The sequence below is a fragment of the Apis cerana genome, linkage group LG12 (genome assembly GCF_029169275.1).
Source record: "Apis cerana isolate GH-2021 linkage group LG12, AcerK_1.0, whole genome shotgun sequence".
NCBI classification, from domain to species: domain Eukaryota; kingdom Metazoa; phylum Arthropoda; class Insecta; order Hymenoptera; family Apidae; genus Apis; species Apis cerana.
In genome coordinates, this window is record NC_083863.1 from 2,066,251 (window position 1) to 2,085,064 (window position 18,814).

The following is an 18,814-nucleotide window of genomic DNA, read 5'->3' on the forward strand; positions in this document are numbered from 1 at the left end:
TTTGAATCGTTATTTTGACATACTATAATACTCAACAGTCTAATTGACGTGTATGAATTTTAAGTAAATATTAATGTTGTTGAAATTTTTTGTCGATAAATATATTTTACATTTATTTGTTTTAAGTAATACAATTTTAGAAACCAATGAATAATTGTAACTGTCCAAAACTTTTTAAAATATATATCGCCTTTATATAATAACAACATTATTGAAAACTAATGGAAAAGAAGATATTCAAGATATTATATACATAATGTAATTATCTTCAAGTATATGTCTTTCATTTAAAATTTTTTAATGAAATTTTATAAGAAATTAAATAATATTGTCACGATAATTTTAGATTTCATATGAGCATTAATGAATTGAATAAAATTTTCTGAATTTTGAATTTGAAACAAATAGACAATACATATATTTTAAATATTTTATATTTTTTTATATCATTTTTGTATAATTAAATTTTGCATATAAATTTTAAATATATAAATATTCTCAGTTTATTTAAATTGAATACCAAATATATCTTATCATATCATTTGCTATTATTAAATTATCGTTGTTAATCAACTAATTTTTTGAAAATTAGATTTATTAATCTTTAGTTTATCCGTAATCGTGTTGTAATTCCGCGAATCTTTCTGTCTTAATACTTTGTCAGCATATTGATACATCAGAATTTATAAATTGATAAATGAATGAGTAACGAGATTAGTGTTTGAAAATGGAAAGTTTATTTTTTGGTTGGTAAATACGAATTTTTTATTAATATTTATATTTTACAAATAATCCTATCTGGAATAATATAACTTAATTTCAATACACTTATTATGTCAATAAAATGAATTATTATATTCATCATTATGAAAATTGAAAAAATATTAAAGATAATATTAAAAATTATATTTGCAATAATATATTTTTAATATTTCGCTTAATATTTTAATAGTACTTTCTTATATATGTTCCAAAATAACAGTTATATACAATATGATTTTATTATAAGACGATTTTTAATTTATAATAATTTTTTTATAATATATTTTTCAATAATATATACATGTTTTTGTTTTGTGATATTAAATAAATATTTAATATTCAATTTTAATATTTGTATTTACAGAATTAAATAAAATTCATATCTTATTTAAAAAATTATTTTTGATATATAATTAATATAATTTTGATACATTATATCAAATTTTGTTACAAAACATTTTTATAACGCAATATTTTTCTAAAACTAACTTCTGTTATATAAAATTATTTATATTGCAATTTTTTATATTTTTTAATTTTGTATAATTTTTGTGTATTATTTTATATAACGTTACAAATTTTCTATAGTTTATTTTATTGTAATTTTATTTTGTATAATTATCATATAATTTCCAAATAATTTATTTATTTTATATATTTTTTTATATTTATCCAATTTTCCAATTTAACTTGAAATTTAATAAGATTCAATATTTCAGAAATTGCATTTATTGAATTAATTTACCAATATTAATAATACCTCTCCCATATTAATGTACACACAATATTGACATATTATATTTCATTTTCTAATTTTCATTTTGTTTTATTATTATACTATCAATATATTCACCATTATAAATATTTCGTTATTATTTGAATTAAATTTTTATATTCTATCAGTAACTGTAATTATGTACCATTCAATAATCGATTCCACTTGAAAGGGGTTAATCCCAGATACTTGAGAATTTTTCACAACTTTTCTGTTGTAATACGAACGTAGACAACGTTTTAATCGTTTTTTCGAGTGTTTTCGGGCAACGTGGAGAAATTATATACGCGGATTCATTAGGATCTTAAGGGGATAAGCTTCACGGCCCATCTGCCACGATATCCTGAAGGGAAGTTGCTGGTCTCTCGAATGGCTTCCCCTCGTACGATCCCTTCTTTTCCTGCTTCCTTCCTTCCTTCCTTCCTGTGCCAGAAGCTGGACGAACAAAAAATATCCGTACATCGTGTTCGTGGGAATTCACATGCAAATCCTGATGACAACAAGATGCTTTTGCCTTTCTCGAACCGCATGCAAAACCGACCATCTGTTCACAGGTATGGAAATTGAAAACGTTTCATCGTATTTGATTTTCAATCAAATTTCTATCATTTGAATATGATAATTTTATATATATAATAATTTTTTGTTATTTTATTTATAAGAAATGTTATTTGAATGATTTTCAAAATTGAAATTTCTACGAATAAATTTTCGTTATGTTTTTATGGTAAATCTGTCAGAATTTGAATATAGTGATTTTCTAAAGATTCTTCATTGCACAATTTATTTGATAGTGAATTAATAAATTATAAATATTACTTCATAATTATTAATAAGTATCAATAAGTTATATGTATATATATATATATATATATTATAATAAATTAGTATATATATTTACAGATTTTATATATTTGTGTTACATGATGATTGTTGTGTATTATAAATATGAAATGATAATAAAATAATTAATTAATAATTTTCTAAATTGTTTATTATTATCTGATTTCTAATTTATTTAAAATTTACAGGATATTTTAATTTTATTTTTTTATAAAATTGATAATATATGGATAACCATATTACAAATATCTTTCAAAGTTAACTAAACATAAAATATATTGTTTATTGTCAACAAAACCAATATTTTCATCTTATCGATTCGAATATGATGAAAAATTGAATAATTTTTTTGTATAAAAAAATGAATTTCATTTCTATTAAGAAAAAAAAAGAATCAAAAAAGTAATTTAAAAAAAAAAATCGTATTTTCATCATTCAACGGTATGTGAAGTAGTTGGTTTCAATTTCTGCCCGATTTTCCTCTGTCGTTCGTCAATCTGCCGACAAACGTTAATGGGAAAGTGCTCGAGATAAATCGACAGAACACTCTAAAAGCTATCGAAGCCCCAGCTTATCGATCCACCGACACCAGGAACGCTCTTCCGCGTTTCACATTTTTCCAAAGTAATTTCCTCCTTGATCGAGATTCATTGGAAACCATGGAATGACTCGAATATCGAGGAAAAAAAAATAAATATCCTTCCGATTCGTTCATCTTTTTCGAAAATATTCGATCATCGATTAGAACAATATTTTTCAATATTTTTTGATACAAAAAAATCTATTTTTAGAATAAATTGCAATCTCTCTTCACTTTCATAAAGTTGCATTTTAAATAGATAATTTAATAAATATATTATCAAAGATGAATTAAGTGCACACAATTCTTAATTAAGAATATTATATTAAAAATTTGTATCGAATATGTATAAAAATAACAATAAATAATATTTTCGTAGTGTTTGCGTTTTTTCGAAAATATTTGATCGTGATTTTTTAATTTTTTGGATTATAATTCCAATTTTAATAAATAAATTGCAAATTCTTTTTTTCGTATAATTACTTGTTATTGTATTCTGATAAAAGTTCACTTTTAATAGGATGAAGTAAATATAACGTTAAGTAATAAATTTTTTAGAAATAGAACGCATATATAAATTCGCATATATAAAATCCATTATAAATATATTATGTTTAATATTAATATTAATACAATCATGATGAATTTTAATTATTTTTTCAATATTTGCAACAGTAAATCATTAAATAGTTAATTTTACAATTTTACAATTTTATTTATACATAGATTCCAAAAATAAAATGTTCAAATTTTTTATTATAATATTTTCTATAAATAATTCTATGAATGAAAATTTTATTAAATTCCTCAAAGACCAAATATTTATGATTTTATTTGAAATTGTGATTCATAGGTTAAGAAACACTGGAGTTAAAAAAAGGTTCTTTTATTGAAATGATATAAATTTATCGTCATCGATCATCGATAACGATTGAAAGAAACTTAGCTTTCTTCCTCAATTTTTATTTTTTACAAAGGAGAATGATTCGATTTTCTGATTTAGGGAATAAATATTATTTTCATTCATTCATCTTCTATAAAAGGCTTTTATGGATAAAGGATATTTATTTTTGATTAATCATGAACTGTCAAATATATCTTTGTCACAAGATTTTATTTCTGTTTAAATGAAATTAAAAGCTTTCTCAAGTATTTTTTTAATATATTAAAACATAAAATAATAATAATATATCTACAAGAAATATTTTATGTTCTATTAATATTTCTATTAATTATTTATGATCTTTTAATCTTTTTATATAATAATTATAATTATTATTAAAAAAAACTTATCTCTTATCTTATCTTATCACAATCATTAGAAAATCTTTTTTTACTATTAATAAAAAATTAAATCTTATTTATTCTTTTATCGTCCATAAAGTATTAATCTTCCATAAATATAATGAATTTATAAAATATTTTTCAATTAAATTTATAAATATAATTTTGTTTATTTAGAATAAAAAAAAGTACTGTTGACATTAATTTTTTGCTTCGATCAGATCATTTTATAAATAATACAATATTCTTAATATATTGAAAATTTTAGCAAATATCTATTGAAAAACACGCTATAAAAAATTTTCTTTTTTATCCAACAAAAATTTTAGGATAATAGATAGAATAATTCACTAATAAATAGATGATAACTTAAAAATATATAAGTCATATAATGTTTAATAAATAAAAAAAACCTTTCCTCGTTTAAAGCAAAAATTATTTCAAAACAATATTTTAAAAATATCTTATACAAATATTTATAAAACCTCTCTTTTTTATCTAAAGAATGAAATTCTACAATCCAATAACAAATGCATAAAACAATATTTGAAATCAGATATTGAAAAAAGCAATCCACGAAAAAAGTTCTTTCTTTCTCCAAACAAAAACAATTTAATAAATACAATAAATAAGTAAATACAATAATAGAATACAAAATAAATAATATAATATTAAAAAATATATAAAAAAATACATTTAAATTCTTTTCATTTAAAAGAAATATTATTTAAAATATTAAAAATCTTTTACAAAAATTATACATTTCTATGAAATTTTAATCAAAATTAAATCAATTTCATAACATTTACTAGATTCTAAATAATTATTTATTAAAATTCAACAAAAATAATTAAAAAAAAAATAAAGCAAATTTATAAATAATGAATTACATAATAAAATTAAAGAAATAGCTATTATATTATGTAGTTCAATTATATAGACTATAAATATATACATATTCTGTTATCTTAAATTACATAATAAATAATAGATCAATATCAAAGAAAAATTTCTAAAATTCCTAAAGACAATTTTATAAATTTTTAAATTCACAAAATATATCAAATATGCAATATTTTCCAAATATAATATATTTTTATATAATTTCAAACAAATCCAAAAAAAAAATATATATATGAAATATATCCATCTTTTCCCCGCAAATGAAAACTCAAATATATTCCATCCTTTCCTCGATCTCACCCTTTCCATCCCTCGAGCGGCGGTTTAACCCCAGCGGTAAATCGCAGTGAATCGCTTGGCGAAAAATGGCTGAAGCCGCGTGTGCAAGCGGCGGCCCTCGCGACAGAGGCTGAAAGCTCCGCGGAGCTTTTAGCGGCGCTGTGTCTATAGAGCTTGCATATCGTTATCAACCCCCTGACAACAGCCGGTCTCGTGTCGGGTCTGGGATCGATACAGCTTCTATTGCGATATCAACGCGCAAACCCCATGGCAGGATGGTCGGCGGGGGTGGATTGCGCAACCCCGACCTCCCTTCAAACCCCTCCTACTTGCTCGTCGTTGTGCAAATTCTATAGAAATCACGCGTCGCCTCACGACGGTTTAACGCGTTAATTCGCCTGGATCTCTCCTCTCCCTTCGGGGGAATTAAGTCGGTGTTCCAATAATTCTAGAAAATATTCTTGCTACGAAAAAAATTTGATATTTTGTTATTACTTTTAAAGAGATTGATATGCGAATAATGTTATTTTGTATTGGATAAAGAGTATTATTTAAATATTTGTTATGAGTATTTGTTCAGGAATATTTTTGAAGTTTCGTGTGATAAAGTTGGAGTTTGTAATATGAAAAAATATAAATATGAAAAGTAAAACAAAGATAAAGAAAAATTTTGAAAAATTTTTTGGTATTCTATATGCTATTCTTTTAAAGGATTGCAACAATATTGGCTTGGATAAAAGATATTATTTGTTTTGAGGTATTTTTAAAATTTTTAATTTTTTATTATTTTTTTATTCTAATTAATAGGACAGATTGGAAGTAATGATAAATGGCTTATGTGTATTGATTTTTTTTAATTTTTTAAAAGTAAGAATTTGTAATTTCTCTGTTGGTTAGAAAATCAAAGGTTTGAAACAATAAAAGTGGAAGGGATTAATAAAATTGATCACTTAGCTAGTTATCAAAGGAATGATAATTACATTTAACCACTTACTTTATAATAGAGTCATATATAGAGGACTAATTATGACTTCATCTTTAATAAAGAAAATTTATATTTTAAATAAAATTTAATTTTTAATTTTAAATAGAATTTTTCAATGTTTAAAATACAATCGTAAAATATAAATTTTTATATTTTAAATCTTATTAAATATTAGATAGAAATAAATAACTAATATTTTAAATAGCTTTTTTGAAAGATGATTAAGATAAAAATTATATAAAAATTTTTTATTAAAATCATAAAATAATTATGTTAAAGGAATTTATATATATATATATTTTTTAATGTAAATATTTAATAAATAAAAATTGTAAAATAATTATTAATTAATACATCTAACTCAGAAAGAATTTTTAATTAATTTTTTTAATAATTATATATTACATTCTCAAAAATATTCTAAAATATATTTTCAACATCATTAAATTATTTTTTTTTTTAATTTCAATTTTAAACTATAAAAATTATTTTATTCTTCTATTATTTCATTATTTCATAATTTTATGTCATAAAAGATATATACTAATTTTTAAAATTGATATAAATATTTTCTTCGAGGGTAGTGCGAGAATATCTGAACATAGAACGTTTCTATTAAGCAGTCGTATCTGCTATAATTCCCGCTACCCTTAATTCAATTGAGACTTATTATCCTCTGGACTATTAATACGATCAAGTATGGTAATGCTCCGTGAAAGTTATCGACTCGTAAAGCAGGGAAATTTGTGCGTTACATCATTTGCGGTAGATTGAGTGTAATGTAATGAAGCCATCTATTAATGAAAACTTTTCGTTTACATTAGTGCATAAAATATCAACTTATAAAAAAATATAAATTATAATATTTTAAAATAAAACATAATTATTATAATTACTATTTGATTAAAAATTATATAGTTTTATTTTTTTATTAAATATTCAATCGGATAATTGAAACTAAATATTTAATTACCAGATATTTTAATTATAATTAATAGTTTTTATATATTCATTGTATAATACCAATAAAATGTAAGATGAGTTTGGTATTTACTTATAATAAATGTTTAGATTATTTAAAATTAATATTATAATTGTAAACATTCCAATTAAAATAGAAAAATTAAAATGAATTTGAATTCCATTAGATTATTTTTAATCATAATATTGTATAAAAATGTAAAATACCAAACTTTTTAAGTTAATTTTGTTATAAAATAACGAAAATATTTATAACTATAAAAATAAAAATAAATGAATTTAATATAATTAATAAATAATTATTAACAAAATAAAATATCATACATATATATTTTCATCATTTTTTCACACATTATTAATTACGTAATTAAAAATTTATTCAATTGAATGATATTAAAATCTAATCAATTTAATTAACAAATCTATTTGATTTACTTATTATTTGATTTATTAAATCAATAAACTCATTTGTCTTAAAAGTCGTATTCTTCAATTAATTTTTAATCATCCAAAACATTAAAAGCTATTAGCAATAATAAATTTTAGTATCTTATATTTATTTCAGTAATCGATTTTTACAAGATTCTCGGACCATTCAAGAGGGTGCCGGAATTTCGAAAGTCGCCGCTCTATTATGCTCCTCTCCTATTCCCCTTTTTTCCGGTCATTCATTTCAAGTAAAGTCTACGCCAATGTTGAGGCCCGGTGCTGGCTTCCTAAGGCCAGGTGGTGCACAACCGTTGCCATCCCCAAAGCCCAGTGTTCCGCTCTTGCAAGCAGCTGCAGCTGCGACATACACGCTCCTTCTTGTACGCTTGCACACGACGTCTGTAATATACGTAATACGTGTATACAACTGCCTTTGATAGAGATCGTTTTTAAAAAATCTAAATTTAGGTCAAGAAAGATTCGAGTTTTCGATTCAATATTTTTTTTTTTAATGATGTTGGTACTACATTTGAGTAAATATCCTATCATTTTTTTCAGATGAGTAATTAGATTTTATGAAAAAAGAATACTTACGCATAATTTAATTAAAATTTATTAATTTGTATAATTTAAGAAACAAACTATAATAAAAGAATTATAAATAAATTCTAATGAGTGAGAATTTATGAAATAATTGAAAAATATATAATAAAATAATCAATAAGTAAATTTCTTTGATTAATATTTATAATACTATTTAATATTCTTTATAATTTGAAAAATGAATAAGCTTAACATTGGTGGTCTAATGCATGTTATCATTGTTTTTACCATATTCTTTTTTATCGATAATTTTCGTATCGCGGTAATACCAATTACCGACTGCACGAATTCGACCCTTATAACTCGTGCCGAAGTTTCGCGCTTATCGTTGTGTAACGGTTTTCTCTGAAGTAACAATCAATGGTAGATAAAATAACTACTTATCAACGAGATATCCGCAAGGTGAGATCAGATATATAGCGTTTTATTTTACCACAACCTTTCCGCTTCGAGAGGTTAGAACGTCCGCCTGCCGCTACGCACGAATTGCGCAAATGTATTGGTAGCCGTACTTATACTCACTGACAAGGGCGTGCTCGCACACACACAATCGTATAATGACAGCAGGGAGTTGGGGCAGCAACGAACAGAGCAGATGGGGAGTTTGCTTCTGCAACGAAAGCCAGTCGTTGTAGTGGCTTGGTTCAAGCTGCCCGCCTTTTCCCGGTTTCTCTGCGTGATTTCGCGCTCCTTTCCTCCGACCTCCTCCTCCCCCGTCCTTTGTTATTTCTCGTTGTTCTATCGCGAGAAAACTCAGGTGACAAATATGGGTCGGTCGCGTGGCTCTCTTCCTTCCTTCCTTCCTTCTTCGGCGCAGCGCCATCTCCTACTTTGAAACATTTTCGAGATCTCGAGCTGCGGCGCGATATTGGAACGCTCGATATCGAAAGATCGTCAATCGATATTTTGTGTAGTGTCAGATACAAGGCGATAATATTCATTATAAAAAATAAGTACAGTGCATAATTAAAATTAAAATAACGCGAATTTTTTTTTCTTAATATTAAAAAATATATCAATCTTATCTATATCGTCTTTAATTAATAAATTATAAAAAAATTGTACGAATATTCAAATATTCAATTATTTAGAAATTACTTCACCAAGGTTTTTTAGGTTAAACGTGTTACAAAGTGTTAATTTGCACTTATTATTAAAATAATATCACGTAATAAAATATATTAAATTAATGGAAATACCGCAGCTCGTAATATCTAAAGAGGCCAGCTTTTTTTTCAACTTTTATCCAAGGAGGCAATTGAGGAAATTCTAAAAGGAGCAATTCGGTCGTGAATCGTTCTTCTTCGAAATACGCGGGTCTCTCTTGAATTTCAATAACTCGTTGTTCGTAACTATTCTCAATGGCTCTGGCTTTGTCTTGTCAACGACCGCGGAGACCATTAACCGTCAATAGGGCTACCAGGGTGGCACGGCTAAGGCTCTTAGGAAATGTTTTTGGTGAGTACAGGATATATCCATACATCTTTTTTTCTCATATCCTTCCCTTCGTTATAGACAGTCCCTCCAGCAAAGATTTAGAGTATTTTTATGGTGTCCCACACGTGTTACCACGCACAGAGCACGTTTATAAATACATTAACGGTTTTTGATTATGTTACAACATCATGTCATAATATATAAATTTGTTACAGATGTCATCATTAAATTTTATTTTATTTTAACATTAAATAATAAATTAATATTTAATGTTAATTTTTTTCATTATTTTTTTAATCAATCTAATTTTATAATTGTAATAAATTATATTGAATTTATATATTTATATATTTTATATTGAATTTATTTTTTCTATTTAATAGAAATTAATATTGCATATACATGCAAATGATATATAACGAGTAGTAACTTGATTAACTAGATACTCATTAATAAAAAACTAATAAATAATATAATAACAGAAATAAATTAAATCAATAAATCAAATTATGAATTACATAATTATATAATTTTGCAATTCTCTTTAATCGAAAATTAATAATTCAATAATATTATATCATTATATTATTATTTAATTATTTGTATATTACAAATTAACAATATTTTAATTATACATCATTATATATTTTAACTTTTAAAGAAATATATAGTTAATTATATAATTTGTTATCACTAAGAAATAATTAGAGATTTATACAATGATTATTATGAAATAGTTAATCACTAATTTCAAATAATTTGAATTACAATTTACATTGTATTATAAATTTACAATAGTAAACAACATTATTACTTTACGATACAAATATATAACATTGCTTTAAACATATAATATATATGTATATAATGTACAACTATCATTTAAATTTACAGTCACTTTCAAAGCTTCGGTCAACGTTCATATTCGATTCAATTTACTATTCTTTCATCAGGAATAATAGAAGACCGAGTCGCTCTCTTCTCAGCCGGTTCGTAAAAGACATTATACATGAATCATGATCTTCTTGCTTCTTATTCCCCTTCATGAACTTTTCGGTTGGCCATAGTTGGATGGCTAGAATCTTTTTTGTGTTTCTAAAAGACGATTGAAAAATATCGTTTGTCGAACGAGTCACGAGGCAGAGAATCCGCTCGTTGACCGGATAGTTGGTGAAATTAGCGCACAAGGCACGACTCGTCGCAACAACAGGCGATGAGACACGCGTTTCTTTGTCGCGCGAGGAAGTGGAATTTCATTAGCTTTCGCGCGCGCGCGCACGTGAGTCATCGTTCGCAACACGTTATGAATTGTTTGGTTACGTTGTTGGAACCTAGTTAACGATTGCGTTATATGTATATAATTCTAACGGAGATTTTTTTTCATTCATTATTTCGTTTTTAATATCTAGTTCTATTTTAAATATATATTCTTTTTATGAATTATTTTTATTCTTTATCTCTTTTACATACATTTTTAAGGTCTATTTTAAAATTTATTTACAATTCATAATAATTTTTAATTCTTCAAAAGTTATTATTTTCAATATTTTTAAAATATTTAAGTTTTTAATATTTATATGCTGTAATTTAAATTTTTTATTTTTTTGAATATTTTTAAAAAATTTTTATCATAATTTTATGAATTTATTCATAAAATTCATTTTTTTTACAATTTTCTAAAAAAATCTTTTAGTGTTTTTAATTCATTAGATTATTTTAATTATTTTTTTAATTATTTTCAAGTCTTGAAGTCAAGAAATTAAAAATTATTTATTTTAATTTATAGCAACGAATCAAATCCAATAATAACTTAATTAGTCTAGTTTTGACGATTTTCAGTTCAGAATTTAATGATTAATAAGTAATGTCATAATTAATAATTAATAATCAAAAATATCAGAGGGTATCAAACTCTAGCGAACTATCGGAAAACGCAGAATGCTTTCATGTTAGTCTTAATCAAATGTGGGTGATAATTGATTCGTTCGCAACTTAATTAATTCGTTGAATATGAAAATGCATACATTCGAAATTAAAATCTATAAAAATAATTTATTAAGTATTTAAGAAATTATATTCTTACATTAAACAATTTCCACAAGAAAATATAATATAATAATATAATATATATTATTTTATGTATATATCGTATAATATTTTATTTAATGAAGTAATTTATTGATAGAATGATTCAATGATGTAATTCATTGATTGAAGTGATATATACGATGATATTAATTTAAGAAAATAAATTTCATTTTTTTCAAGACATTGAGTATAAAAATTTTTTTTAAATCATAAAAACTGATAAGTTATTTTTGTTTATCAATTAATCTAATATATCTAATCTAGCATATCATAGATAATAAAGCTATAATGTTTTTAATGTTTCACAATTTAAAATTAGTTCAATTAGTCAAACTTATCAAATTTAAGAAATTTAGGATTTCTATTACAATTTATAATTCTATTTAATTTATAATGCAAAACGAAAATTATCAATATTAGTTATCAATAATTCAATTTAGAATTTTTATTTTTATTAATTGATAAAATTAGAATTATCAAAATTCTTTATTTGGATTTCTATTTCAATTATTTTATAATTTCAAATTAAAGTTATCAATTACTTATTGATACATTTTTATTTTTATTAATTAACAATTTCAAATTAGATTAATTATTAAAATTCCTAAGTCAAAAAATATCAATAATTATAAAATTTGTATAGTGTAAAATAAAATTTTTAACAAAACTTTAAATATCTAAGAAATATTTAAGAAAGAATAAAATTTTAAAATAATATACAAATGCCTAACAAACAGATACTATAAATATATTAGAAAAATAACATTTCCAAATTTAAACTAACAATATTTAATACTTCTGATTAAAAATTCAATTTATTTATAATCAATTAATCATTAAACTTCCATCGTGATCTCTATCAAATTATCAAACAACCCTTCAAAAAGTCTAATTCCAATCTAAATTCACTATCTTTAAATACTTCAAACCAATAATCCTTTAATAAATTTCTAATCACGATCCTTAATCCTATAGAAAACCGCATCATCATTCACCGATCACTAACTACCCTTAGAAAATGATCTCTTTCGAGTTCATTTGTACAGTTTCTATGGCAGTTAATCTTGTTGTCAGAGCGAAAAGCTGGCTACTATTTTCGTTCAACCGAAACTTACACTCCCACAACGTCTCCACGATCCTCAACGTGCGAAATGCGACAGATGCAAGATCGAGGGGGTGGCCCCAACGTTTAACTTCGTTAATCCGATTGTTCCTTGAGCAGTGGTGGTGGCCACGTTAAAAGCGGCGCGATGGGAATATACACTTGTCGTCCTGGGGCATTTTTTCAAACGGATTCCTTGGGGTTCGAGTCTCTGGGGTGGTTCCTGAACACATTTGTGCCGCAACATTTGGCGATTAGGGAAGGAATAGAAAGAGCAATGAGTTACATAAGAGATTGAAATAGAAGTTTTGAAATTTGGATAGTTTCTTTTAGAAAAGTTTCTTTCTTTTCTTTTTTTAGAAAAGTTATAACTTATCAAAAAGTTTGAGCATATTCATGGAATTTGAAGGGAGTGTATACATGAATTTATCAAATTAATGAATAATTTTATAAGGAAAAATAATGAATCCATTAAAGAATAAATGGAGTAAAAATTTTGGAACTCTTAGAGTAATTCAAGATACTATTTGTGAAAAAACAGTGGAATAATTATATAATAGATTAAAATAGAAGTTTTTGGAATTTGGAAAATTTTCTTTTATAGTGGTCAAAAATTGTAAATATATTTATAATATTTGAAATAATAGTTTTTCACAAAAATAAATTCTTTATTAATATAAGAAATTTCTTGCTCAAAAAAATTATGTTTATTGATTGAAATAAAATTATAAATAATTATAATATGGAAAAAATTCTGAAACTTGGAAAATAAAATATAATAATTTAATTTTATTTTAAAAATGGATCAAGAAAAAATCTAAAAGAAATTTAATTTGTGAAATTTATAAAATTTAAATTAGAAAATATTTTATAAAAGAAAATATATAATATATTTTCAAAGTAATTATCAATGAATTAAAATTATTTTCATTGAATATTTTTATTCCATTTCTCGAAATGGAAGTGTTTTCATTAAATTTCAGCTAATTATTATTTCAATTTGCATTTAAATTAGTTCGTACTCGTGCAACGAGCAATTAAAAATTAATTTTGTTGTTTCATTTCTGGTAATTTTCTTTGTACATTCTTTGTAACATTCCTTACATAAATAGCTACACAAAATTTAAATAATAATACCAATATCATTAAAACATTTTCATTCAATTTTCTCCAGTTTTAGAAATAACCTCACATCTTAGTCATCCTTTATAAATATATTTTTTTTATAACATATATATAACATAAATAATTAAAAAATCTAATATTTGCATTAATTTAAAAAAAAAATTTACAATTATTATTAAAATTATTAAAAATTATAATTGATCTTAATATCAATATGATATCAAAATTTATATATTTAAAATTAATTAAAGAAAGAGAAAAATATTACAATAATTATTTTTGATAAGATTAAGAAATCCAACAATTCACATTAAAAGAAATAATTAATTGTTTCAATTTTACTATATTAAATTTAAGAAACCTAGTTATTCGAATTTAGGAAAGAAAAAATAATTGGAATTATTTTCGATATCAAAATGAAAACGTAAAACATTCTTTCCGATATTATGTTTGTTTGTTGTTATTTAAATTAGATCGATAAGATTCATCTTGAACGTGCAAATAAAAAAAAAACCAGTCAACCAGAAGAGTAATCTTATCATTTTTTTGAGATTGCATTGATCAAAGTATATCGATTTTTTCGATATTCTTACAATTCCATCGAGTTCGAAGACCTTTGCACATTTCTAATCATTCCGACATATTTACATTTGCGTGTGAATGCTGGGCTTAATATACCAATTGTTTATGATCACGTGAATCACGTGCACGCGATGCAACCTCTCCCTTCTTTCTTTGATTACTTTAATCACATGTATTATACAAACGCAGCCTGTAAGCCTTTCTTTCACTCGTATTCGCTTCTGTTTTTCTCGACGAAGTTGCGTTTGCGGTGGAATATCGTGTCTTATACATGCGTACAAATCTCCATTTCTTTAAGTTTCTTTCTTATCTTGTGGTAGAATGGAATTACATTTGGCCTATCATTTTTTAAAGAAAAATCCTAAGATTTATTTCTTTTCATAATTATATTTTTATAATTGAAATTTGAATATTTTTATGGAAAGTTTATTATTTTTAATTTTTAATTTAATAGAAGAGATGTGGTGGTATAATCTAATATATTATATTTGAACATTTTATAAAAATTTAATAGAAATTTCAATTCTCTCAATTAGATTTTATTTTAAATTATTTTGCTATATTTGTATTTATAATAATTTCTTATATTCCAAGATTTTGTTTTGTGACTTTTGTTTAAAACAAAGGGCATCTCTTACAGAGAACTTTTTTCTTTAATATTTCCTGATTTATTTTAAAACGCTTAATCTCAAATTTTAATAATAATCATTTATAATTGTCTTAACTAAATTAGATTTAAAATTTTTCCTAAATATTTAATTTTCCAAATCCTTTCAATTCTTTTTTCTATAATATCTTTATCTAATCTCTTTACAAATATTAATATAAATTCTAATATAAAATATAATAACGCTCAATTAATATACTACTAATTAATTTAAATATCAATTTTTTTTTAATTAACATCATCCATTAACAATCCTCAAAAATTATCGAAAAAAATTTCATCTCTTCAATCTTTTCTTTAAAATATTCTTTACCAACTTTCTTACAATAAAATCAGCCACAAAATTTAATAATCATTTATACCTCTATTAATTAAATTAAATTTTAAATTTTTCTTAATTATTAAAGATAAAATATTCTTCTCTGTTTTCTTATATATACTCAACCAAAATAAAATACAAGATCTAATAATTCTTTCAATTGAATTAAATTTCCACTTTTTTCAAAATTATATTATCATCTGCCTTCATAAAAATGCATCAAACACTATCCAGACACTCATCGTTTCAACCTCACTCTCCAAAGCTATTCCTCGCAACACGTTCAACCACAAACATCCTCGATCTTTAACCAAACTTCCTGCTCTTCAAAACTCATCCCCACTCCTACTCCCGTTCCCGTTCACTGATTCAAATACATGTTATTATTACGCGCCTTGAGGCTCGCTCGCGTTGCCACCTTACGTAATCATACATAGTCAAGGATAGAAATACATATCCTTGTATATATATCCGTTTCGTAGGATAACAGCAGGAGTGAGTAAACTCTGTAACTAAGAAAAAATAACTAGTTACAATTTCGAATAAAGTTACTTTAAATGATAGCTTTATTTAAAATGCTTGAATATTTTTATTCATAGCTTTTATATCATATTCTTCGTATAATCTCAGTCATTTGGCTTTACCGCGATAATTCGATCGTTTGAATGATAAATTATTGAAGTAATTTATTATAGTGATTTATTCTTCTTTTAACTTCAACCGTTAAAATTTTGCCTGTCTCTGTCGCAAATCGAAAGAGAAGCACGCTCACCTTTCGGTGAGTCAGGCAGCGGAACGGCCATAGATCTCGAGTGAGGAGGAGGAGAATGAGAGACGAGGAGAGGCTCGTTCTAGCCGAGGACTAAGTAGCTCGGCAAAGATCACGACGTCGGGCGTGGGAACAAGGCCCCTCCTGACACTGTGTACGATTCTCTCGGCACACGGTGAACATGACTAGAACTTCCTCGGTGTGGCTCTACTTAACAGTACTTGGAGTGGACGAGTCGAGTGGGTCGAAGGAAGAGACCAGGGATGTTAATACATTTGTGGAATCTATTTGAAGGATTGATTTTGATAATCTAAAAGTTGAGGTATAAAAATGTCGGTTGAGCTTTATTTATTAAATTATAAATGGTAATAAAATATCAAAAGATCTTACTCATAATATTTTAACTTTCCAAAATCTTTAACAATTTTGAGACTCTCCAAGATCTATAACTAAATATTCCGAAATTGCATCGGAAATAATTACAATGGAACTTCTATATTGGTTCATCTTTATATTTAAGAAAATACTTTGTTCCAATAAATTCCGTTGTTAAATTTATTTATTTGTAAATAATCCTGATTTAAAAACTAATTATTTCTCTTTTCTTAATTTTTTTGTTAATTTTTATGAAAAAATTGATTCTATATTTATCTAATCCGATATTCTTCAAGATTAATAACAAATATATAACAGTATTTCACTGTATATTGTATAAATAAACTCTAATTTTATGCTTAAAACAATAACTTCAGTTTCTTCCAAAAAAGCGATAAATAATTAAAAATTTCATTTATAACATTATCATGAAAAATAAGTTTATGTTGGATGAAACGAGATGGAAACATAATGAAAAAACAATAATAAAAATAAAAGAAATATTTTATTTTATCTCTTACTTTGTTTAATATAATAACTAATAACTTAATAAATAAGTCTCAATCAACATTTTTATATATCAATTTTTGTGCATGTTTTGGTTTTTAAAATTGATCGAAAATGTTTCACGAAAATATTGACACTTTATAACTAAGTAAGTATATGGACATCCATGTATACATATACGGACGAGTTAAACATGAATTTGAACTTGAAATGACCGCACGTTGAAACGAGTTGATAATGTTTTGCTATTATTTCACTTTCTCATTATTCAGTAAGAACGTTGGATTAAAAATGAATGAGCTCGTTGAACAATTGTTGTCAATCAATCTTGAAAAAATTACGCATAAGACTCGTTCCAGTATTGTTCTCGATGCTATTTCAAATAATCATTCTTCCTTCGACTATATAATTATTTGAAGCACGGCTCGTGATCAACTCGATGATGTTGTACAAAATTAATGTATTAATATATTCATAAAACGCCTTTCGAAGGTTAATTTTAGAACACAAATAAAAAAACAAACGTAAAAGTTGATAAACAAAGATTTAATAAGCAATTTAAATTTGTGAAACGAGATGAAAATAGAATCTCTATCTCTTTTATTCTGTGTCTTCTCATTTCATCTAATGTAAATTTTTATTTATTTTAATTATTCTAAATTTAATAAAAAATATTTTTCAATTATTATTTTTTTTTATATCAATTTCTTTATTTTATATATATATATATATATATATATATATATATATATATATATATATATATGAAGTTTAATTCAACACAATCATTTTTTTCTTCTTATCGTAAGAAAACAATATAAATATTATATTGCGTATGAATATGCTAGCAATCATGAAGCGAATCGATGATTTTCTACTGTTAGGAAGGAAAATTGTAGAATCGTTATAGGAATTGAGAATCATTGTAAATTTATGAGTGAATCATGTGAGTAAATTAAGTCGAAATTTTTGAAAATTAAGTCGAAATTGAAAAAGCTAGACGAATTTAACAAATCAGTATATTGATCACTTGATACAACAATGTATTTGGCGCATAATGCCATTTTAATTACATATTATTAGTGATATATTTTAAGAAAAAAAGAAATATTAAATATTTGTATATAATTTTCAAATAACTTCAAAGAATATTTTTTTATTTTCTTAATTCATTATATATAAATTCCGTTCTTGATTAAAGAAATATGAAACATTTTGTGTAAAATAATGATAAAAAAAATTATAAGATAGTGATAATTGAAATCATGAAATAAAAACATATATTGAGAAAATTTAATTTTAATAAATAATAATCATATTTAAATATTTGTTTTAACTACATGATTTATTTGTTTATTTATAGATATAAATAAACAAAACATTATTGTATTATTAAATTATCTTAAATTTAGATTAAAA

At 24.2% G+C, this 18,814-nt stretch overlaps 2 protein-coding genes across 4 annotated transcripts in view; one reads left to right on the forward strand and one right to left on the reverse strand.

Moving 5' to 3' along the window:
- Positions 1 to 18,814, forward strand: part of LOC108002637 (protein neuralized) — a 176,156-nt gene that overhangs the window by 125,249 nt on the left and 32,093 nt on the right. Inside the window, exon 1 of one of the 3 annotated variants that reach the window (XM_017064437.3) lies at positions 9,240 to 9,882. The exons of the other annotated variants lie outside the window; for them this stretch is intronic. Within the exon in view, the coding sequence (XP_016919926.1) occupies positions 9,786 to 9,882 (97 nt within the window). The 5' untranslated portion in view covers positions 9,240 to 9,785. Of the gene's footprint in view, positions 1 to 9,239; positions 9,883 to 18,814 lie in introns of those variants that run through there. 3 annotated transcript variants of the gene reach the window in all.
- LOC108002663 (uncharacterized) lies at positions 7,929 to 9,247 on the reverse strand. The gene is made up of 2 exons (XM_017064469.3): positions 8,947 to 9,247; positions 7,929 to 8,220 (listed from the first exon to the last, which is right to left on the reverse strand). The coding sequence occupies exons 1-2, from the start codon at positions 9,245 to 9,247 to the stop codon at positions 8,066 to 8,068; spliced, it is 456 nt and encodes a 151-aa protein (XP_016919958.2). The 3' UTR covers positions 7,929 to 8,065.